The sequence below is a fragment of the Panthera leo genome, chromosome D3, assembly GCF_018350215.1.
Source record: "Panthera leo isolate Ple1 chromosome D3, P.leo_Ple1_pat1.1, whole genome shotgun sequence".
Taxonomy (NCBI): Eukaryota; Metazoa; Chordata; class Mammalia; order Carnivora; family Felidae; genus Panthera; species Panthera leo.
This window is the reverse complement of record NC_056690.1, coordinates 10,455,687-10,480,524: the sequence shown is the minus strand read 5'-3', so window position 1 is coordinate 10,480,524 and position 24,838 is coordinate 10,455,687. Positions and strand designations below refer to the sequence as shown.

At 52.5% G+C, this 24,838-nt stretch overlaps 1 protein-coding gene across 1 annotated transcript; it reads right to left on the bottom strand.

Annotated features, from left to right (window-relative positions):
- Positions 1 to 3,182: 3,182 nt before the first annotated feature.
- On the bottom strand, positions 3,183 to 24,116 carry OAS2 (2'-5'-oligoadenylate synthetase 2). Its single transcript, XM_042909642.1, is given in 12 exon segments — positions 3,183 to 5,332; positions 6,233 to 6,386; positions 7,776 to 8,014; positions 9,081 to 9,268; positions 11,931 to 12,213; positions 14,952 to 15,125; positions 16,656 to 16,797; positions 17,514 to 17,716; positions 17,719 to 17,751; positions 18,766 to 18,944; positions 21,985 to 22,255; positions 23,938 to 24,116. Coding segments are annotated over 12 exon segments (2,127 nt in total). The 5' UTR covers positions 24,115 to 24,116; the 3' UTR covers positions 3,183 to 5,248.
- Positions 24,117 to 24,838: the final 722 nt, after the last annotated feature.

Genomic DNA, 24,838 nt, shown 5'->3' with positions numbered 1-24,838 from the left:
AAGGTGGCCTGTCTTTTTTTTTTTTTAAGTTTATTTATTTATTTTTGAGAGAGACGGCGAGAGAGCACAAACAGGGGAGGAGCAGAGAGAGGTGGGGACAAAGGATCCAAAGCAGGCTCTGTGCCGACAGCAGAGAGCCCGATGGGGGGCTCGAACCCACAGACTGTGAGATCATGACCTGAGCCAAAGTAGGATGCTTAACCGACTGAGCCACCCAGGCTCCCCTGTCTATTTTCTGAGAGAGAGAGAGTGTGAGCAAGGAGGGACAGAGAGAGAGAGAGAGAGAGAGAGAGAGAGAGAGAATCCCATGCAGGCTCCACGCTGTCAACACAGAGCCCCCCCTTCACCGGGCTCAAACTCGTAAACTGCGAGATCCTGACCTGAGCCAAAATCAAGAGTCGGACGCTTAACTGATGGCACCACCCAGGCGCCCCTGTCATCTGAACAGCATTCAGCCTCCCAATCCATGAATACAGTTCCAGCAGTGTTTTAGGATCTCCTGCATTAACCTTTTAATAGGGAATTCTTAAAAGTGGGAAAGCCGACCAGCCTCAAAGACTTGCATCCCTGTTGGTCACACTCGAGGTCAATGGCAAAGGCATGTTTCTTGCACAGAATGATTGCAGAAATAACTCAGCGGATTAATTCAGTAGCGTCCGTCCAGTGTACCCAGGCCTGTTTCGGAGCCATTGGTCGCCTTTCCCTTCTCTGCTCCTAGTGAGTAGTTAACGAACGGGATGTGGAAATAACATTGTTTAAAGAGGCCTTATTGCCTGGATCGCGGTTCAAAACGAACCTCCCTCCCCAGGCACTTTCACTGACTTTACGTAAAGCACACCTAACCGGTTCCTGGGACTTTCCTGCTTCCCGCCCGCGCGAGGTTAATTCTCCCGATCACCACACGATGGCAGCAAAGAGCAAAGGGTGCGGGAGCCGCGAAAGAAAAGGCGCGGGAGGAAGGAGAAGGAGGGGTGAGGGTGTGAGCGGGACCCCGGACGCCGCTCAGGGCGGATGGCGCCCCCCCGCCCCCGCCCCGAGTCCCACACCCTGCAGGCCTGCGATATTGACCGGGAGTGTGAAACCGCCCCGTGCAAGTGGGTTGACACGCTCCAAGTGAGATCACACAGACAACTGTAAGAAAACCAGTATTTTCCTTTCGCAGGGGGAGCGGAGGGAGCACGAAGAAATGAGGCGCACATAGCAAGCCGCTCTCCCTCCCCGCCCTGGTGCGGGAGCTCCCCCACATCTGGTGTGGAGGGCGGAGGAGGAAACCAGAGGGGTGCCTCTCCCACGTGACCTGCCTTCCGGGGCTGCAGGCTGGGCAGGTACAGCCCCCAGGGCGCCCGGTCCCCGGCTGCTTACCTGTCCGCCACCTGAGATGGCTTCGACCAAAACAAATTCCCGCAGATTCAGTGGCTTAAAGCCATGCGAGTTCATTATCTCACCGTCTGTAGGTCAGAAGGCCAGCAGGCCTGGCTGGTCTCTGCACTGGGTCTCCTAAGGCCGTGTCCCTACCTGCCGGAGAACCCGCTTCCAGACGCCCTCAGGTTGCCTGCTTGCAGGACTGAGGTCCCCGTTTCCTTGCCGGCTGTCAGCGGGGCTCACTGGCGGCATCTAGAGGCCCTCCGCCTTCGCTGACTCAGGATTCTGCATCTCCAAACCGGCCACAGTCACTCCTGTCCTGCTGCTGCTGCTTTAGCCGAATCGCTCCAACTTGGGTGGGAAAGGTGCTCTGCCTTTTATCTTTTGATTTGGAGAGAGATTGGGCAGGGGAAGGGCAGGGAGAGAGAGACTCCCAAGCAGGCTCCGTGCTCTCAGTGCAAGCCTGACCCGAGGCTGGAACCCGCAAACCGTGAGATCATGACCTGAACGGAAATCAAGAGTCAGACACTACGGGCACCTCAAGGCTCTGCTTGTAGGGGCTCCCGTGATGAGACTGGGCCCACCTGAGCACCCAGAAACCTCTCCTCCTCTCAAGACCCTTTACTCAGGCACATCTGCGGGGGCCCTTTTGGCAGGCCAGGTTATGTATTCACAGGCTCCAGGAAGGAGGGTGCGGACATCTTGGGGGGGCTCGTGTTCTGCCTGCCACACGCATGCTGGCTTTCCCAGGCCTCCCGTGGTTTGGGTGGGGTCTGCTCTTCCCTCTGTCAGAGCTCACAGTGGCCCCCGCTGGCTCTCCCATTATTCTGGCCATCGCCGTGGCCAGGCCTTGGGGAAGGGTCCCCTTGCCTGACCCCGCCACCCCCAGCCCGCATACGCTCTCACAACAACTGAGCCCTTCCCCTCCTCCTGGCCATGACTCCCTGCTCTGGCAGCTGGGACCTTGTCCCTCAGAACACGAGAGGTTCTCCCCTGGAAGCCCCATCCCGGTCCCACAGCGAAGGGAAAGGGAAGAGAGAGGCCTCAGATCCAGCACATCTCTGAGGAACTCCCTCCGAGGCACGCGTGCCTGGTTGGGTTACTGGAGTCCTCCTATTCTGCTCCCAGGGCTTCTCTCCCGGTCTACACCCCACTCTGGGCGGACCCAGGCTAGCTCTCACGGGTCTACACCCCACTCTGGGTGGATCTAGGCCAGCTCCCCCAGGGCAGCCCCAGCAAAGACAGAGAGTAAGTTTTCTTCATCTTCTCCTTGTATGAGATTCACCGCGGGCACTGATATCAAGAAACAGAACGAGAGTGATAAGTTTTACCTACTCCGACCCGACCAAGCTTAGCCGGAGAAGCCTCGGTTCAGAGCAGCTGAAACCCTCCGGCAGACAAGGCCCCAGACAGTCCTTTCATCCGCAAATTCTCCCCATTGGTGGCCTGACTTGTGGTCTGCCTTTCACACTCTTCCCAAACGCTTCCTGGGCCTCTGGCCATTTGCCCTGCTTGTCAACATCGCTTACTTCCTTTGGGGTAAGTGGGGGGCCTCGTTGCCCGGGAAACTGAGAGCGGATGATGGGCCTGGGATCTTGACCTTGCACTGGATTCTTGCTATGTTCTTGGCTCATTTCCCTTTCACTTGTTTTTTTTTAATTTTTAATGTTTATTTTTTAAGAGAGAGAGAGACAGAGAGACAGAGCACGAGCGGGGGAGGGGCAGAGAGGGAGACACAGAACCGGAAGCAGGTTCCAGGCTCCGAGCCGTCACCCCAGAGCCCCTGACGCAGGGCTCGAACTCACGAACCGCGAGATCGTGACCTGAGCCGAAGTCGGGCGCTTCACCGACTGAGCCACCCAGGCGTCCCCGTTAGTTGCCTATTTCTGAAAAAAGACTTGGTGCCCTCGTTCCTCCCAGTGCTGACCCATGGCCGTCGGTTTCTTGATGGTGACGAATGAATGCTCTCTTTGCTCTTAATGAACTTAAATGTCTGCTGAATGCTGAGAAGACATTGGCAGAAAAGGACCAGGGTGGTTCCTTCCTTTGGGACTCTGCGAGTCGCTTGCCTTATGGTTACAGGCCTTAATCCGCTCCATGCCGACCGCTTAGCCCGAGGTTGTCAATAGTTCTTCATCTTTATTTGAGGGATTTACGTGATGTACCTCTAGCTACGTCATAAGCTCTGTGAGGAATGCAGCAGGGTCTTATGGTCTCCTGTCTACGTCTCCAGTGCAAGTTCGGGCGTCTAGAAGGGTCTGGTAACTAGCTGTAGACTGCGTAGATGGGCACTCAGCGGTCGTTCTTTCTTCAACCTCGGTCATCGCTCGTTCCTTTGCCCTTGTCCTGGGACAAGAACGGTGGTATATCCCGACACCGGCTCACTGGCATGACCGTCCTGCGGGTCGGTCCAACTCTGACGTTACCTGGAGCTGGTGCAGACCCCATGGGGTAGAGGGCCAGGTCCCGGCAAGACCGCCCCCTCCTCAGATGCCAGCTGCAAGAGGCGGCCTCAGACTACTCGCGCTCCTGTCGGACTTGGCCACAAACTCAGGGCTTTCCCATGACCCCCTGTAGGTTCAATAACCTGCTAGAATGACTCACAGGACTCAGGGGGAACGCCAGACTTAAATCACCATCTTATTATAAAGGATACAGACGGACAGCCACAGGAAGTGAGGGCTGGAAGGGTCCCCAGTGCAGAAACTCCCTTCCCCACGGAGTCAGGATGCACCGTCTTCACCACACCCTGATATGTTCACCAACCAGGAAGCTTTCCAAGCCTTGTTGTCCAGAGTCTGGACTGGAAGTTTCATTACAGAGCCACGATTAATTAAATCGTTCGCCGTGTGCTTGAACTCAATCTCCAGCCCCCTCTCCTCTTGGGAGGTTGGGGGGGGGGGACGTGGCTGGGGGTTGCAACCCTCTAATCACATGCCTGGCATTTCTGGGGCATGGCCAGTCCTTCCCATGAAGCTGTTACCTAAGGGCCCAAACCTAGTTAGCATAAACTCAGGGATGGTTGGAAGGGGCTCCTTATGAATGGAAAAGACTCTCCTATCAGATAATTCCAAGGGGTTCTGAAGCTCTGTGCCAGGATCTGGGGACAAAGACTAGATACATTCCTTATTATATGACAGTTAGTATATGTGGTAGTAATAAATCTTTAAGTGGATGGATGAGGTTAAAACGCTTAGACATTCAAGTATCTCTGAAGCTAAAGCCAGAGCATAAAGCCTTTAGATTTGGCAAGAAGGCACTCATGGATGGGGGGAAATGTAGGCTCAGAAGGAAAAGACAACATGTATTATATTATACATGTAACGCATTATTATATTATATATATGTATTATATATGTAACGCAACAGTTATAATCCAAGCCTTTGGAGGGTTTAAAGGGCCAGAGAAGACATTGGCTCACTACTGGCTGGGGAGACCTTCAATTCAGCAGGTGCAGCAGGGGTGGAGGGAAACAGACAAGAGGCAGGCAATGTGGAGGAGCGTGAGAGCACGGTCATGGAATTATAGGAACCGAGCGGCCGGTGAAGGGCTTCCTTTTGGGAACACGGAGAGATCCCTGTGCTAAGGCCTGAAAGAAAAGGAAGGAGCGACTTGGAAAACATACAACGGTTGACAGAAATATGGCACCCATGAAACACAATGGCTGAGAGAAATATGGCGCCCACGAAGCTGGATGAGAGCAGGTATTTTTGTTAAGGCGGGTCACTTACAGAGCAAGAGTTCAGCAGGGTGACGCTATGAAGGACTGAGTGGTCTTGATTTCAAGAGGAGCCGAAGAAGCGAGAGACGGAGTGGTGGAGATTGCCAAGGATTGCGATTCTACGCAGCGAACTGGTTCTTTGAAAAGCAGCTGCCAGATGACCTCTAGAAGTTTCTTCTAGCATTAGCATTCCAGGATCCTAGGACTTCTGAGTGAGAACATCCACAACTTCCTGGAGTCTGCACTGTCTAGAAAGAAAGAAATACACGTGCGAGAATAACACATAGGCTAAGCCGTTACAAGCGTTGGTTAAAAAAGTCAGAAAAAAAAAGAAGGAAGTGTATCTGAGAAGGTCAGTATGCCCAGGGACAATTTTTGCGGACTGGCCGTAGTGGGGATCTTGATCACTGAAGCAAACTCCAGAGTTAGCTTCTAAAGCTGGGTTCTCACCCGGGGGGTGGGCATTTTGCTCCCCGCACGGCATGAGGCAAATGTCCAGAGACATTTTTAATTGTGGCGTCGAGTGGGTAGAGATCTGGCATGTAGCTCACTGTCCTACAATATACAGCCATGAGATGTGAGAGAATTTACTGGATGAGGCTTCTAATAAGATACCCTGAGTGGTTATTATCTTCCCTTTGGCTGTTCTTCCTGTTGGGATGGGACCTGCCACCTGCCGGTGCGGCACTAACAGAATTAAACTCGACAAATAAAGAGGGTGGAGCCTGAAAGAGCTGGTGATGCCCCAGGGGACATTTGGCAATGTCTGGAGACATTTTTGGTGGTCGCAATGGCGGGTGAGGCTACTGGCCTCTAGTGGGTAGAGATCAGGAATTCTGCTCAGCACCTTACACAGCCCAGGACAAGTCCCAGTGCCAAGAACCGTCGGACCCTTAAATGCCAACAGTGCCGTGGGGAGGAGACCCGCTCGTAGGAAAGCATCGTGGGGCTGCTGCATGAGCCCTGGATGCCCTGCCTTAGGATTTCTTGTAACGGGAAGGAAAAAGCCAAACTGTGTCAGCTCCTGTGTTGGGCTCTCTGTTACTTGTGGCCGAATGAATTCCAAGTTGCTATGGCAGGAGAAGCTCTTTGATTTAAGCTTGTCACAGGGTAATCTCTGGATGACACTCCCTTTAGATTATTCTTACTGGCACTTTCCACGATCGTACAGGATATCCAGTCCCATCTTTGAAGCAGAAAGAGGACAGCCATTCAGTAGCTTCTTTTGCCAGAAGATGCCAACACCATCGGTCCCCTCCACCTACGTCACCAGTGGGGTCAGCCGGGTCCAAGATCACGGGCCTGAAGAAGACGCAGGAGCATTACACGCATACTTTTTAAAACCAGTGGCCTCAGGGGTGCCTGGGTGGCTCAGTGGCCCAAGCGTCTGACTTTGGCTCAGGACGTTATCTCACGGTTCATGAGTTCAAGCCCCACTCTGTTCAAGGCTCTGTATTGACAGCTCAGAGCCTGGAGCCTGCTTGGGATTCTGTGTCTCCCTCTCTCACTGCCCCTCTCCTGCTTGCCCTCTTTCTCTCTCTCTCTCTCTCTCTCTCAAAACTAAATAAATATTTAAAAAATGTTTTTAAACCAGTGGCCTCAGAACGGGGGCCCCATTCTACTCTTAGCCGTAAAATAATGTGTCCTATGTTTTAGATGCCAGTAACTCAAATATTCTGAAATAGCTCAAAGTAATTTTCTAGAATTCAACTACATTTGTCGGAAGTGTTTTGAAAGGTGTCGCTTAGTATACACAGTATACACAGGATGGCATAATATACACATTTCCTTCACGTTAGGGCAGTTGAAAAATGACGCGGAATTGAATCAATTATAATGTCATGAGGGCCACACCCACAGGAGGCAGCCCATGGTATCTTGCTCTCTCCTTCTTCCCCTCTATTCCTTCTCAAAGCTTTTTTTTCTTTTCTTTCTTTTTGCGTCCTCTGTTTTTGTGCTCTGCTGGGGGCACTGAATGGATACACTAAGGTTCCCCGCTATTCTTGAAGGATAGCGGTCTTGTGGGGTACAGATCTGAAAGGGTAGGTAGAATCTGATGTAATAAAACTCCCTCTGGTAGAATGAATCGGCCATGAAGGAATGACAGCATTATTTCTCAGGGACGCATTTCTACTTCCACACCTCTAAGATCTGCTAACGAATCCATACTTTCCCTTCGACCTGGAAAGATGGACGCATCCCAGGCTCCTGGTACCTTGGTCCTTCCTTCTCTGCTCCTCCTGGATGACATTTTCTCCCATCCCCAAGGCCCGAGGAGTTTCTCCCCAGAGACTATGGCAAGTTCTGTTGGTCGGCGCCTTTCCACCCCCACCAAACTCCCTCTTCTGCTTCAAACATGGGGAATCACGAATCATGACCCCAGGGAGGAGAATCCGGGTCGCTGAAATAGCATTGGAGGGAGTCAGGTTAAGAAAAGGAAGGGGCAGGGGGCGCCTGGGTGGCTTAGTTGAGCGACCGACTTCGGCTCAGGTCATGATCTCACGGTTTGTGAGTTCGAGCCCCGCGTCAGGTTCTGTGCTGACAGCACAGAGCCCGGAGCCTGCTTCAGATTCTGTGCCTCCCTCTCTCTCTTCCCCTCCCCTGCTCATGCTTTGTCTCTCTCTCTCTCTGTCTCTTTCTCTCAAAAATAAAGATTTAAAAAAAAAAAGGAAGGGGCAGGGTTTGGAGCACCTGGTTCTCTGGATCTGGGTCAGTAGGAAGTTCCTCACGGTCTCATCCTCAAAGTTGTAATTGACCGTCCAGAAGACACAGAGCTGCTGGTAGTTTGTGACCAATTCCAGGACCGTCCGGAATCCCTCGGCGGTGTCGAAATTCTCTGCCCCGCTCCCGTGCTCCCAGGCGTAGATGGTGAGCAGCTCCAAGGTGTACTTCGGGGGCAGAGACCCCTTTTGCTTCAGTTTCCTTTCACACTGAGGGAAGAGGGGGACGTCAGACGATACTGGCGAGAGCAGGGAGGTGCAGTGAGCTCAGCCAGCCTGCCGGAGACCGCACGCTGATGACCGCTGGGGCCCCAGCAGGGCAACTGGGTCAGGAGCCGCAGGGCCCACGGGATGGTCTGGGGGAGGTCTGAGCAGGGTAGCTTTGCAGGGGCTCCCTCGGCAGCACACGCAGGTTTCCGCCTTGTGCTCCGACCATCTAGCACTCCCTGGAGTTGTAATACAGCTACCGTTGAGAAAACCCCTGCCGTGTGCTGGCTGTGGGGCCGGACATTCTACGGGTCATCCCTAACCCTCTGGCCACCCCACCAAGCAGGCACAGATGGACGTTTCTGATGAAGACAAGCGGGTGAGGGAGGGGAAGGGACTTGCTCAAGGTCACAGCGCAGCCTCAAGCCCTCTGAGCACCCCGGGGCTGGGGTGTGGCCATTTCTCTGAGCTTCTGGGATGGAAACCACGGGGCCCAGTGTCCGCCTCAGGCTTCAGGGAGCTGGACGCAGGCAGGAGGCGTCTCAGGAAAGAGCCGGCACTGTGCCGGAGGTCTGCTGTCATGGAAAATCTCGGACACTCCCTTGTGTGCGAGACAGGTGACGGAAGCGAAGGCAGGCTAACGGTTAGAGAAAATGCAGCCCCTGGTCTCGCCTGTCTTCCAAGGATGGCATCTGTGCCTCTTATGGGCGCGGAGCAGAAGGTCAGCCGTGCCGCTGACCTGTAGGCACGCAAATCCCAACTTCATCCGCCCTTTGTACGCAGAGTAACCTGGGGTCCTGCGGAGCTCTCTGGGTGTCAAAGCAAAGGTAACATAAACCACCCGCGGCAGTGTTGATGGGAGGGGGTGCTCCCTACCTCGCCCCACTTAATGGGGGTTGGTGACGGGACGCACAGAGACAGTCAGGATCAGTGGACAGATTCCCGAAAGTGGCTCAGCCCCCCAGCGTGGGAGAGCGTGGGCCCACAGAGCACTGGTTACGTACTGATGTGAAGGTCACAGAGCATGATGAAAACGATAACCAGATCGCTGGAATACGAGCAGTCGTACCTGTTTGTACCAATGCTTCACCAGACGAATTAAATCCTTCAGCTTGGTGGGTCGGAAGGCCACGAAGTTGCACTGCAGCTCCGTGAAACAGGTGGAAAATTCTCCCCCCTCGGCGTCTGAGGATTTATACAGGTCAATGAGCTCCGCGTAGACCTTGGGGCTGGGTATAGAGCCGGAGTTCAGCTGACCTAGCACGGGGGAGATATTGAGATTGCGCCTTCCCATGTGGATGCACAACATCACTCGTCATCAGGGAAACACAAATCAAAACCACAATGAGATACCACCTCACACCTGTCCGATGGCTAAAATTAACTCAGGAAACGACCGATGTTGGCGAGGATGCGGAGAAAGGGGGAACGCTTATGCGCTGCGGGTGGGAGTGCAAACGGGTGCAGCCGCTCTGGAAAACAGTGGGGAGGTTCCTCAAAAAGTTAAAAATAGAACTCCCCTACGACCCAGCAATTGCACGAGTAGGAATTTATCCAAGGGATACAGGTGTGCTGTTTCGAAGGGACGCGTGCACCCCCATATTTATCGCAGTCCTATCGACAATAGCCAAAGTATGGAAAGACCCCAAATACCCATCGACTGATGAATGGATAAAGAAGACAGGATATATATATTCTACTCGGCCATGAACAAGAATGAAATCTTGCCATTTGCCACAACATGGATGGAACTGGAGGGTATTATGCTGAGTGAAATACGTCAAAGAAAGACAGATATCCTATGATTTCACTCCTATGTGGAATGTGAGAAACTTAACAGAAGAACATAGGGCAAGGGAAGGAAAAATAAGATAAAGACAGAGAGGGAGGCAAACCATAAGAGACTCTTAAATACAGAGGACAAACTGAGGGTTGCTGGAGGGGGGTAGAGTGGGGGAGTGGGTTAAATGGGTGACAGGCATTAAGGAGGACACTTTTTGGGATGAGCACCGGGTGTCCTTTGTAAGAGATGAATCAGTGGGTTCTATTCCTGAAGCCAAGACTATACTGTATGTTAACTAACTTGAATTTAAGTTTTGTTTTTTTTTTTTTTTTAATTTTTTTTTTTTCAACGTTTTTTTTTATTTTATTTTTGGGACAGAGAGAGACAGAGCATGAACTGGGGAGGGGCAGAGAGAGAGGGAGACACAGAATTGGAAACAGGCTCCAGGCTCCGGGCCATCAGCCCAGAGCCCGACGCGGGGCTCGAACTCACGGACCGCGAGATCGTGACCTGGCTGAAGTCGGACACTTAACCGACCGCGCCACCCAGGCGCCCCTGAATTTAAGTTTTAAAAAGTAACCATTTTCAAACATTTTTCACCAATATAATTAATCCTGGGAAATGACTTGGAACTCTATTAGTATATTTGAATGACTGATGTCTAAGATACTGGGAGCATCTCCAGAGTAATGAGATATTTTTAAAAATTATACAGTCTATATGAATGCAGCTGCTATTACTAAAGTATTATCTAGAATTGCACTGTCCAATGTGGTTATATGCATCCAAATTAATTAAGGGGAAACAAAACTAAAAATTTAGTTCCTCAGTCCTACTGGCCACATTTCAAGCTCTCAGTAGGTATATAACATTCTCATCACCCCAGAAAGATCTTCCAGACTGAGCCGATGGGCAGTTTGCTAGCTATGGCCTGTAGGCCAAATCTGGCCCACTTCTTGTTTTTGAAAATAAAGTTTTATTGGAACGCTGCCATGCACTTTGTTAACGTCTTGTCCCTGACTGCTCTCAGGGTACAGTGGCAGAGTTGAGTAATTGTGACAGATACTGTATGGTCCTCAAAGCTGAAAATACTTGCCACCTTGCTTTCACTAAAACAAACAAAAAAAAAATTTAGCCAAACCCTAATCTATATTGTTATTTCCTCTCTAGAGACAATAAGAACCATTCGGAGGGAAGGTACCAGAGTCTTCTTGATTCTGATTTGAAGAATGTCTGAAATAGCCTTTCTTTTTTTTTCTTAAAAAATTTTTTTTGAGATTTATTTATTTTTGAGAGAGAGAGCATACGCAAGCTGGAGAGGGGCAGAGAGAGGGGGACAGAGGATCCAAAGCAGGCTCTATGCTGACAACAGCGAGCCCGATGTGGAGCTCAAACTCGCGAACTGTGAGATCGTGACCTGAGCCGAAGTTGGACGTTCAACCGACTGAGCCACCCAGGCGCCTCACCTTGGTTTCTGTTAATACAAAGTGATGTATCTGTCATTCATGAATTGGATTTCCAAAGTAGATTTTTTTCCTAAGATTGACGGCACTCAGATTTCTTGCCTTTGCTTCAGAATTCTTCCCACAGTCTGTTTGTTAATTTCCTTCACTAATACCTGAAGCGTTTTATCTATAAATGTGTACAGAACGCCTCTGTACCCCATTCTTTGATAGGTATTATGAGTCATACCGCAGGACCCATATAAGATGTGGGTGCTGGACATCCTCGGGATACTTAAGTGACCAAGGAGAATGAAAATGTCCATGGTGGGGAGGGGGGTGCTTGAGTGGCTCAGTCAGTTAAGCGTCCAACTTCGGCTCAGGTCACAATCTCACAGTTTGTGGGTTCGGGCCCCGCGTCGGGCTCTGTGCTGACAGCTCAGAGCCTGGAGCCTGCGCTCTCTCTCTTTCTCTCTCAAAATAAACATTAAAATTTTTTTTTAAAAAGAAAAGAAAAAAAAAAAAAGATGTCCACAGGGGTAAGGTGTTGTTGCGATGACTCCTGCTACCTGCTGGGGGCACTAGACCCGTGAGTCATCATCACTAAGTCACCTGGCTTTCCCTCCACCCGCCTGGCCCCATCACCCCAGACCCCATCGTCCTCCTCCAGAAGCTGAGGTCTGGGGGGTCTCACCTAGCGCATTAAATGCAGGCAGCACATCAAAGTCAACCCTTTCGTTGAGCACTCTGGATTTTAGAGAGAAGCTCAGCACCCTGGGAGCCTTCCATTTTGAAATCTCAAACTTCACTTCGAGCTTTTTCTCCTGCTGGCAGGCTTCTAGCTGTTTACGGATTTCCTTGATGATACTGCACCTCTCACTTTTTTGGGAGGTGTAGCTTTTAAGCGAGTCTGGGAACACCACGAGGTCGGCATCGGAGCCCGTCTTCAGAGCCGTGCCTTTGCCGGTCGACCCTCCCTAGTGAAGAAAGGCAAGCTGAGTTAGAGCATTTTCTAGACCCTGAGCCCCTTGCCCCCGTGGGCCGGTGCCAGTGAGGTTGCCAAGGGGGTAGTTCCAGGTTAGGGTCCAGTCAGGGCTGAGTTCAAAGCAGGATGTTCACCTTTTCCTGGGATAGTTTGGCTCCAAAGGTTTTCTCATGCCCTTCGATATACTTATTTGCACACAAACAACGGATGGGCTAGTTGCAAATTACCTGCTGCTCAAGTCAACTTTCTAGAGATGCCTCCTAAAGGGTATTTAGCTTTGTCTGGATTCCTGTGACCTGAGAGAAATCAAACTGGATGCAATCAGTACGCTAAAAGTTCTCGTTTGTTCCCTCATTCGTGTTTCCTCTGGGGATCTGGGGATCCCGGGATGAATATTCATGATTTAGGTACAAGGGTCTGCAAACTTTCTGTACGGGGTCAGATAGTTAAGTGTGGGGTATGTATGTCCCTGCCACACAGGCTTCTCCACTTCCTCCTCCCTCCTCCTCCTCTTCCTCCTCCCCTCCCTCCTCCTCTTCCTCCCTCCTTCCTCCTCCTCCTTCCTCCTCTTTTTCTTCCTCCTCTTTCCCTCCTCCCTCCTCTCCCTTCCTCCTCCTCCCTCCTCCTCCTCTTCCTCCTCCTCGTCCTCCCTCCTTTCTCCTCCTCCTCCCTCCTCTCTTTCTTCCTCCTCCTTCCCCCCTCCCTCCTCTCACTTCCTCCTCCTCCCTCGTCCTCCTCTTCCTCCTCCCCTCCCTCCTCCTCTTCCTCCCTCCTTCCTCCTCTTTTTCTTCCTCCTTCTTCCCCCTCCCTCCTCTCCCTTTCTCCTCCTCCCTCCTCCTCCTCTTCCTCCCTCCTTCCTCCTCCTCCTTCTCCTCCCTCCTCTTTTTCTTCCTCCTCCTTCCCCCTCACTCCTCTCCCTTCCTCCTCCTCTTCCTCCTCCCCTCCCTCCTCTTCTTCCTCCCTCCTTCTTCCCCCTCCCTCCTCCTCCTCTTCCTCCTCCCCTCCCTCCTCTTCTTCCTCCCTCCTTCCTCCTCCTCCCTCCTCTTTTTCTTCCTCCTCCTTCCCCCCTCCCTCCTCTCCCTTCCTCCTCCTCCCTCCTCCTCACTCCTTCTCCCTCCCTCCCTCCCTCCCCCTCCTCCTCTTCCTCCTTCCCTTTCTACTCTAACAACTCTGTAAAACTGTCAGTTCATTTTTTAGCTCCCTGGACCTGGTTTGGCCACCCCTGCACGAGGCAGCCTAGGCAGTATGCCGGCTCAGCCTATTTGGAAGGGCTCAGCCTGTAGGCACAGCTCTTTAGCTTATCGGCGTCTTTGAGGGCGAGTTGGAGAGAAGCCAGCTGCCTCACGGACAACCATCCCAGTGCACGTGTGGTGGGGTCTGCTCGGGGCACCAACCTCCACACTTGCTGCCCTGGTTGTCCCCAGAAAGTTCACCCGACATTTGCAGGGAAAACGTTTGTTTTACCCACGATTAGTAAATGCTCGGCAGCGGGTTAGGGGTAAGGGGAGGGTGTTCGGTTTCCTGTATCAGATGCTCGAGCCTGCTTCATTCACGCAACTGGTCTGCAGGTGTTGGCCTTGGCCGGCCTCTCCCGGGTCACAGCCCCCTCCTCACCTTCTCCAGGTGACACCTTCCTTCCCTGTCACCCAGCAGACAACACTTTCCAGCTCGCAACCAGCTTCAGGAAGAAGGAAAGCACCTTCCTGTGTGCCCATGGTTCTCTCTTCTTCTTTTTTAAAGTTTATTTTTGAGAGACAGAGTGCATGCAGGGGAGGGGCAGAGAGAGGGGTAGACACAGAATCTGAAGCAAGCCGCAGGCTCCGAGCCGTCAGCCCAGAGCCCGACGCGGGGCTCGAACTCACAGACCGCGAGATCGTGACCTGAGCTGAAGTCAGACGCTTAACCGACCGAGCCACCCAGGCGCCCTCCTATGTTCTTCTCCTTCAATGTGCCATCGTACCTTTTCTTATTTTCTGCCATTGTGTTAATGGGGATCTCGGGAAGGAAGGGAAGAACAGGCCTTGACAATTCTAACGTTGCCCATGAACTCAGCCTGTTTTCACCCTGATGAGCCTCTGTGAGACATCTGACTGACTCCACGTTTGGCTTATGGGATATTGGACCTGTCTCGGGGCAGCAAGCACCCAGGTCTGTCTGGCAGCATATGGGCGCTTCCCCGCTCCCTTCGGGTGGGACGGAGGGGGCGCCTGGGTGGCTCGGCTGGTTATCTGGTCGCTGACGCACAGACGGAGGGAAGCGTGTTAGCCCGTGGCCTTCGAGCCATGGACAAGAATGACCCAGTCTGCTGAATCTCTAGCTCAGTTGACAGGATGAATCAGACTCGGGTGGTCAAGGCAAGAAAGAGGTTACACTTCGGTTCAGCGTACACGGAGCTTGGGACCTGCCGGGGTTCGAATTGTAGCCCCCGCGCTGGGAAGGTGAGAACGTGACAGAAGAGGAGACCCACTGAGAAGGTGATGGGGAGGCAGGGGCAGGAGACGGGCAGGTACCCAAGAGCAGGGGCGGCCCAGGAAGCCCAACGGAGTGCTGTCAATGACGTATGCAGCGCACGGGCGCCCCCTACTGACAGCCAGCGTCCTAGGTGCCCACCTCCACGGCTTGCCTCCCGCGTCCCTTGCCCTCCAGCCGCTGGCAGGGCGGGCCTGCCCGGCTCCGGAACCGCTTCGCTCCCTGCCGGTCAGACCCCGTGGGAAAGAGGCCAGTACTCACCTTGACAGTTTTCTGAACTCTTGTAGCTGAATGTGGAAAGCAATTTTTTTGAAGGAATCTACAGATGATGTCAACAGCTGTCGCAATCTGGTCCAGGAAATTTCTGTTGGGCTGGAGAAAGTCCTTGATGAACTTATCCAGAAGGTGGCCCGGTGTCGCATACAGTGGTGCTGGCTGGGAATGGGGAAGAACGCTCAGTGCTTGCATCCACACACCCCAAGAACGTTCTGGAGAGTTTGGGGTGGCAGCCAGCCCCCAGCCCCTGGGGAGCTGCGTGCGGTGAGCTAAGAGCACGTCCTTCTCTGGCAGCAAACTCAGAGGGCTCAGTGGAAACAACAAATACAACACCGATGATGGGGATCACTGGGACGTAGCTAAAGGGGTAAAAAGTTAAACATTTGGGCGTCTACATAGACACAGGGGTTCCCTGAACCATTTCTGCAACTTTCTATACGTTTGAAAGTTTTCAGAATAAAAGCTGGGAGGGGGGGATGGTTTTTTAAAAGCTGTTTTAGGAAGCCGGGAAAATCGAGGTCGGAGAGCAAAGACCAGAGTCCAGTGAACGTCGGGACAAGGACTGGGCGTACGACATCCCTTCTGGATCCAGGCAGGGAGCTCCCCGTCTGCCGGGTCCTTCCTGTCCAGGGGCCCTGGAATTTGGGAATCTCACTTATATCCCAGTTCCTTGCTCAGGTGGCTCTCAACTTCCTGTGCCAAACGCAGTGGTAGGTTCATGCCTACCGGACTTTGGGTGTAAATCAGTCCCGCGTCTGTGAAATGTGGAATTTGGTTGGCCTCTAGCCGGCCTCATGGGCACCCCGTGACCCCCAGAAAACTGAGTGGATTCCGTGGCCTAGACTGACAACGTTCTCGTTGGACTGTCCTTCTCCGACGAGCTCTGAGAGCGCAGGGGCATCCCGTGTTGGTAGATGTGCTTCCCTCTGGGGGATGGGAGGGGAAGCCAGTGTGTCTGCCCCACAGTCGGCCGCTTGACCAGCTCTCCAGTTTCTGCCGGGGCGGCTGCCGTATATCTGCCTGGGGCTCCGCTCCGTTACGTCCTAAACGACCTAACCACCTGCTCTCTCACCTGCAGCCATCGATTGAGATCTCTAACCTGCAGGGGGGCCCAGGGGGGCTCCGTTGGTTAAGCATCTGACTTCGGCTCGGGTCACGATCTCACGGTTCGTGAGTTCGAGCCCCGCGTCGGGCTCTGTGCTGACCGCTCGGAGCCTGGAGCCTGCTTTGGATTCTGTGTCTGTGTCTCTCTCTGCCCCTCCCTGGCTCACGCTCTGTCTCTCTCTCTCTCAAAAGTGAATAAACATCAAAGGAAAAAGAAGAAGACAAGGAGGGAGACGCAGAGACAGGCTGTGAAGACACAGCAGAGGAGGCCGTGTGAAAATGAAGGCGGGGACGGGAGGCATAGGGCCACAGGCCCAGGAGCACCAGCAGCCACCAGGAGCTGGAAGAGGCAAGGAAGGACCCTCCTCTGGAGCCCTTCGGAGGGAGCACAGCCCTGCCCCCACCTTGACCTTGGACTTCTAGCCTCCAGATCTGTGAGAGAATGAATTTCTGCCGCTGTAAGCCCCTTTGTCACAGCAGCACGAGGACATCCACATGTGGTGCTCTTGGGGTCCGACTCCAGTCTGGGTGTCGGGCCGCCCTCCCTGCGGCGCGACGCGAGCTGCCTTTGCGAAGCCCCCTCACCAGAACATTCCACGACGGCCCAGGTGGCTCGTTCGGGCTGAGACACGACAACCAGATGTGAGCTTCCTTCTGCAGCATTTGCCAGCACGCCTTATCTTTGCCCACGTTGTTGGTCGGGTCGGCTGGGTCCAAGATGACCGGCCTAGGAATTCCGTTAGATGAAAAAAAAAATCAGTTGGGCTGCACGCAGAAGAAGAAACCCGTGTTGGGGAACGAGGCCTGGACGGGGCGTCCGGGAACCTGGACTCAAGTAGTCAAGCTTCCTCTCGTCTCCTGACGTGCTTCGTCTGAGAGTTTCGACCCTCAGCTCCTGCCGTCTCTGCTTGGCAGAGATGTTCTACGAATAACATAGTAAAACGGGGGCGCCCGGGTGGCTCAGTCCGTTAAGCGTCCGACTCTCAACTTCAGCTCAGGTCACGATCGATCTCACGGTCCGTGAGATCGAGCCCCGTGTTGGGCTCTGTGCCGGCAGCGAGGGAGCCTGCTTGGGATTCTCTCTCTCCCTCTCTCTGCCCCTCCCCTGCTCATGCCCACACACACACACTGTCTCTCAATAAACAAATAAACTTTAAAAAATAACATAATAAAGGGGTTAGTCCCTTCCTTCTATACGGGAACCCCCTCTTGAGCGTTTGTTTTGGGGACAAGACAAAATAGGACGATGGTTTGGAATGCGAAAAAACGTTGGTCAGGCTCCCCCTTTCGGACAGACCCCGCTTTGCCTCCCTACCCACCGCCGCCGGCATTCTTCTGGTGCATCTTTGGCCGGGAAGAATGGGGCTGAGCCCTCACTCTAAAGGGCACAGCCTGACGTGCAGGCCAACAGGCAGAGAGAGAGGGTGGAGGCACGCTTGGTACCTTGATGACCGGAGCTGGCTCAGCAGAATGTTCCGGACCGTGTCATTCTCAAAGTTGTAGTTGACGACCCAGTAGACACACAGCTGCTCCTGCTGTTTGATTAGCCCCAGGACGGTTCTGAGGCCTTCCACGATGTCAAAGTTTTCTGCTCCGCACCCCTGTTCCCAGGCGTAGACTGTCAGCAACTCCAGAGCATATACATGGGCAGCGGGGGTGACTCTTTCAGCTTCGCCTGGCACTGTGGGAGAAGAGAGGGGGCAGTGGCTCATCTGGGGATCCAGGCCCCCCATGCTGGGGGCCTGAAATCAAGGAGTCGAACATCTATGGGAAGTCGCCATCCCCCCCAGTGACGAACATGACGCCATGCCTAAAATGTGGTGGAGGGACAGTGTCACGTCCTGGCAAGGATAAGGGACACCTGAAGCTGTCATACGTTGCCGATGCGGGTGTCATTAGGTACAGCCATTTGGGAAAACTCACGTTGGCCATGCTTACTAAAGTGAAATGTGTATGTTATTACATACGTATTTAATATTATATAACGTTACGTATTGCATATGATATACTTATGTAATGCTATGTGTTTTATATACTATGTAATAATATATAATATAGCCTACGTATGTGTTTATTATATACACACACACGTACATCTACAAATACGTCGTGTGTACGTGTATCTATCTACACATACGTATCCATACATATAGCTTATACCCTGTGTGTTTATTCAAGAGAAATGAGTGCTGAAACTCACGAAAAGACGTGCAAGGGACCATCTGTGGCAACCTGATTCATAATAGCCCCGATGTGGACGCGGCCCAAACGCCCACTAGCTGGGCGGATACAAGCGCTGTGGACCAAGAGAACAGAATCCCACGAGACGGCGAGCGAGCGCGAGTATAGGCAACCGCGGAGACGAACCTCTCGGGCATCACGTCGACCCCAAAGTGGCAGACACAGAGCGCCCGTGGTGCCATTCCATTGATATCAAGCTCAAAAAAGAGCCCAACTGATTTGTGGGGACGGACGTCAGGACGGTGGCCGTTTTGGGGGGGGGGCATTCACTGGGAGAGGGCTTCAAGCGGCTGCTGGGACGCAGGGAACGCGTCCTATGTCGATCTGGATGCTGCTTACGGGGACATAAAGACGCAGTGGGCTGTATACCTGGGGGTCCTACTTCGCTGGACGGGAGTGCTCTCGCTTGAAAGGAAACGGATGCCGGCAGTAGATGACATAATTGGAAAGTTACCTGTTGGTACCAGTACTTTACCAAGAGGATCAAATCTGTCAGTTTTCTGGGACGGTTGTGAAAAAACTTCTGCTGGAGTTCTGTGAAGCAGAAGGAGAATTCGCCGGGGAGGGCTTTTGTCATATCCAGGGCTCTTTTGAGCTCTCGGTAGATCTGGGGGCTGGGCTTCTCACTTAAGCCTGGAGCGACAGAGAAGCACAGACCTTCCGGTGTTCAGGGAGCCAACCGCGGGGTCTGTCGTGAATCGACAGCACACGTCCGTCGCCTCATCTGTAAGGGAACTGGTGTGTTCCCCCCAAAAGGCGAGGGGCGGCTTGCCTCGCTAGGTAACAAAACGTGGTCTAGCATTCACCGTCGTGAAAACCGCTGGCCCAAGACAAGGTCAGCAGAAACAGAGGGATCGAAAGCACGGTTATAAGTGAGGAAGGGAGAATTCCAAACTAGCAGGGAACGACGGCTTCTTTAACAAGTGCTCTTGGAGCCGCTGGCATTCACCTGGAAGAAAAGAGGGTTCCTGTATCGCAGACAATATATTCTGCTGTTGAGCCCGGCCAGGGAATGTTCTGTTTCAGAGAGCCAAGCGTGCGGGGACTCTGAGGAGGCAGGCGAGGTGAAGGCAGGGTACTGGAGGCTGGGGTCAGAGGCCAACAGGCAGGCACACTCCCCTCAGAAGCAGATCCCATGATGCCAGAGAGTGGCTCTCAAACCAGCCGGAATTCTGCCGCACAGCTTCTCTGGAATAGGGCCCAGGAGCCTCCTGAGTCAATGAATATGGTCTCTCGATCCCCAATTAGCTCTGCGGGAGGTCTGCAGTAGAGACAGCTCCAGACTCTGGTTTTTTTTTGTTTTTAACTAAGTTTCAGGCGATTCTGACACCCACTGAAGTTTGAGAACCGCTGGTGTGGGGTGAGGAAGGAAACGCAGTGGGAGGGGAATGTCAGTAGGTCCCAGGATTTCCTCAGGGTCTCCACTCTTGCTACATCGAGCCCTACTGTTTACAAGCACTTTGTACAAACACGTAAACAAGGGGAGCCAGTAGCCAGCTTGTTCCTTTCATTCGCTCTGACAGATAGTTACTGACTTCCTACTTTTAGCCACACGTGGTTCGGGGCTCTTGGCACCCGAGGGGGTCAAGGGAGAGAGCATTCTAGGCTCCTCGATGATGGCAATAATGTAGCTGACACTCGCTGAGCGCCTACTCTATGCCAGACACAGTTTAAGCCCTTTCAGGTAGCGGGAAATATGCCAGGGCCACAAAAGTCCACGTGGTTGGTGCGATTAACCACTAACTTAACAGGTGAGGAAACGCAAACACTAGGAAGGCACGTAAGAGGAAGAGTCCGCCTTTGGGTTCGAAACCCTGGGGAGACAGCCGTGGAGCCGGACAGCAGTGGAAGTTGGCCTGGAGCTGGTGTGCAGAACAGGCCACGTTAGTTGGGCAACTATTTAGCAAAGAAAGGAATTTAAGAATTCACCCCTAAGTTACTTTTCTCAGAAAGCAATCATGGTTTCCTTTCCCAAAAGGATCTCGGTTTGCAAGATGTAAGTCTAGCGCCATCTGGTGGCAGCCTCTGGACACCACATACAAGGAAGAGCGTATTTCTCGTTTTCACACCATCCTTGCAGGTTGGGGTGAACCCAGCAGAGGGCGCTCTGGCCCAGTCCCCAGCCACCATGCTCTGAACAAGAGGAGAGCAGAGGATTTCCTAAGAATTCTGAGTTACACTGGGTCTCTTCACGACTGCAGCCCTTGTTTGAGGTAGGCACGTCCTCTCAACTCTTGCCATCCTATAAAGGCCCCGTAAACTAGCCATTTCTAGTCTGATCTTATAGTTGGCAAAAATGGGTAAGGGGTGGGACCTGGATAGGAACTGAGAGCTGCCTACCTTCCAAATATTTTTCTCTAACTTGGTTGCCTTTCTGTGAATATGAGTCACCGAAGTGTGTGTGTGTGTGTGTGTGTCCATCCTAAAAGCATCCTGGCTTGGGGTTTAGAAGATCTGGGCGTTTATTCTAGTTCTGTCAGTAACTGGCTGTGTGTCCCTGGGACATTCCTTTCCTTCGGTTTTCCTATTTGCTTAAAGAGGGTTTAATTTCAGCTGTGGCATTTAAGTTTGTGATTATACGTACCTGTGCTTGAGACTAAGTGGAAACCATGCTGAGCTTTTTCTTTCCTTCCTTCTTTCCCTTCTTTCCTTCCATTCATCCATCCAATCTATCATCCATCCATTTGTCCATCTGTCCATCCATCCGTCCATCTGCCTGTACATCTATCCATCCATTCATCCATCCCATCTATTATCCATCCGTCTGTCCATCTGTCCATCTGCCTGTACATCTATCCATCCATTCATCCATCCATCCCATCTATTATCCATCCATCTGTCCATCTGTCCATCTGCCTGTACATCTATCCATCCATTCATCCATCCATCCATCCATCCATCCCATCTATTATCCATCCATCTGTCTGTCCATCTGTCCATATGCCTGTACATCTATTCACCCATTCATCCATCCATTCACCCATCCATCCATCCATCCATCCATCCAATCTATCATCCATCCATCCGTACGTCCATCTGTTCATCCATCCATCCATCCATATGCCTGTACCTCTATTCACCCATCCATCCATCCATCCATCCAACCAACCAACCAACCAACCATCCATTCATCCAACCAGTTGCCTTTGCCTCGATGTTGACCTGGTCAGAAAGCAGACTCCAAATGCTGCCCCAGCTGAACTTTTCCCAGATGTTTGCCCCGTCCTCTCCTCTAACCAACATTTACTCCACCCAAATCCCCAAGCATGGTTGTGCAGACCAGCAGCATGGCCCTGGTTAGAAATACAGAGTCCTGGGTCCTGCCCCAATCTCTTGAATCAGAACCTGCATTTTTCACAAGGTTCCCTGCTGATTTGTGCGCTTGTCACGGTTTGAGAAACTCTGCTCTAGATTCTAGAGTCCAGGACATTCTCTCCAAACTCAATTAGGAGATGGGGGCGGGGGGGGGGCGTTCTAGAGAAGAGAGGAAGCCTAGGGCAGGAGGGACCTCCTCTCTTGAAGGTATGTGGTCCCCCACTTTGGAGCATACCAGTGGTATCTATCTCATCCCCAGCCTAGAGGACCCACATGGCTGTCTGCCACCCCTTTCTTTGGCTTTGCTTTCTCAACACACCCCTCCTGACCAGTGCCCTCCATACCCAGGAGCACTCACCCAGAGCGTTGTAAGCAGGGAGGACCTTAAAAGTGATGCTCTGCCATTTTGTGGACAGCTGGAAGATGAGCCTACCATGGAGCTTCTGGATCTCCATTCTGGCCTCCAGCTTCATTGTGAGCTGACAGGTTTTCAGCCCCTGCCAGATCTTGCTGAGCATTTCATCTTGGCTTTTTTTCTGATCCTGAAACTGCTCAAGGTCACTCACAAAGATGACAATCGTACCATCGGAGTTGCCCCTCAACACCGTTTTCCTGCCATAGGAACCACCCTGCCAATGATGGAGAAGCAGACGTGAGAATCTGGACCCTTTGGCGTCACAGGGCGCCCCCGTAGGCGATGACACTTCTCAAATCAAGCAAAAGCCACAAATGTCACCATAGTCCTAAAATTGAGTGGCTGGCCACCATCTGACCACCCGAAGACCTGAATAGGATGCTCACAGCGGCACTTTTCACACGAGCCTCTGACTGGAGGCCGTTCAAACGGCCATTGACGATAGAACGAACCAATGTGATGTATTCGCACCTTGGAATACTGTTCAGCAACGAAATGATAAACACATGCCTACAGACAACATCAGTTTTGTAAACAGGATGGGTCAAAGAAGCCACACGCTAAAGCCCCACCGTGCGTGATTTCATTTATATCAGGCAACCTGATACAGAGGAGGGTCGGGGGGTAGGTGTAGGTTACACAGGTTATGTTGTTTGTGGCAGTCCACCGGACTGGGCACTCAGCTCTGTGCACTTTGGTTTTCTTACATTTTATGTTAATTAGAAAAAAAGTTAACAACACCGAGAGGCAGGATGCATAGCGGTTCAGGGGGCATGCTCCCGGGGCGCCTGGGTGGCTCAGTCGGTTAAGCGTCCGACTTCGGCTCAGGTCATGATCTCATGGCTTGTGGGTTTGAGCCCCGCGTCGGGCTCTGTGCTGACCGCTCAGAGCCTGGGGCCTGCTTCAAATTCTGTGTCTCCCTCGCTCTCTCTCTCTCTCTGCCCCTCCCCCTCTCATACTCTGTCTCTCTCTCAAAGTCTCAGAGTCTCTCTCTCAAAAGTAAACATTAAAAGAAAGTTGAAAAACAGACTGAGATTTAAAAAAAAAAGGTTCATGCTCCCAACACTATCTGGGCTTAAAGTCCAGCTTTGCCTCCAGCTAGTAAATAACTTCCTCGTGCCTCAGTTTCCTCATCTGGGCCAGGGCGAAAGGACACCGAGTGTCCAGGTATCTTTCCTGCTGGGGCTGTTGGGCATGCGTAAGGCAGAGGCCAGAAATCACTGTGACTGAAGAGAAGCGGGGCTCCAGGGCTAGTGAGCGTGAGGGGGTTGCTGGGGGATCTCTAACTCCCTCCCACCCTAGGGTCCCAGCACCTTCCCAGCACCTCTTCCTCCCCAGAGGCCCGGAATCTCCAGCCTCAGCCCTGGGATTTACGCCCATAGCACCAAACATTTCTACCCGCTGAGAGACGCCCCCTGTTGCCCTTGAGAAACCACAGAGCCACCTTCGGGTAGCTTTACCGAACTCAACCGGCCTCTGTTTACTCCTCTGTAACATGGGGAGGATAGAAACGATAACAGTGGGTAATCACAGCTCGTTTATTGACCACCAACTATGTACCAGACCCTGTACTAAGAACATTATATACTTAAGCCTCATTACAGTTTGAGGTGCGTATTATTCCTCTCCCATTTTACAGATTCAGAGACTGAAACAGAGAGGTTAAGCAACCTGCTGCGGGGCGCGCAGGAGTAAAGGCAGAGCTGGACTGTAAAGCTGTGCCCCTAGGCGCCACACCTTATCCATCACCCCCACTCGAGGGCGCAGAGGACAAGGCGAAGCCCGCCTCACCCAAGGCCTGTCACCCAGAAGATGCTCAGCCCCATGTCTCTCTTCCTTCCGGTGGCCACGGCACCTCCTGGCTCCCAGAAGCCCTGACCCCAGCCTTCCACTCACTTTAGCCACACATATCACTTCGGGGATCTGCCTGGTGTCCTCTAGGAAGGCACAGATGGCGTTCACCGTGTCATCGATCTGTTTCTGACATTCTCCATAGGGCCTCAGGGAGTTCTGAATCAACTCCTCCAGCTTCTCCGGCTCCACGAAGTACAGATGCGACCCCCAGATGCCCATCGCTCCCGCCGGCTGCTAACCGTAGATCTCAGATCAGCAGAGAGGAGAATGCGCCACTCCCTTGCCTAGAGCCAGGAAACGGCAAAACACCGGAAGAGAGTCTAGAAACCGAAACTCACAGGGTGAGTTTTCCAGCTGACTTCCTCAATCCAGATTTCTGCCCACCCCCACAGTGTGGACGTCGGCCGGCGGGCTCCTCGGGAGGCAACCCTGTGGTCAAACAGGCAGACTGATACGTGCTACGTCATCTGCCCGATTTGTGCCTCAGTTTCCCCATCTGTGAAATGGCGATGACAACGGTACCTCTCCGGTAGGGTTCGTGTTAGAATGGGTGGCCACTTGGCAAATGCTGTTTGAGAAGCTGTTAAGGAAATACTACTTTACAGGTGATAGAGGTCATCCTTGGAGGCTCTTTTCCTTTTCCCCTTGTTAAAAAACAAAATTCAATGCTTGTAAATTTGAAGAGCGAATTGGCTTTATGAAGTGATTCACACATTGGGCAGTATCCCACCTAGCAAGTACAAAGAGCTCCCGGGGTTGTGCTCAATGGAAGGTTTTTCTAGGAAGGAGGGCGGGCAAGAAGCTTGAGCAGGAAACGAAAGGACTGTCTCAGGCCAGGACATCTGCTTCGGGCAAAGAGACCGGGCTGGCAGGGTGTTTATCCTGCAGATGATGTCACCAGCGCTGATCGGGAAATTTCAGACTGACTTTTCAAAGGTCACAT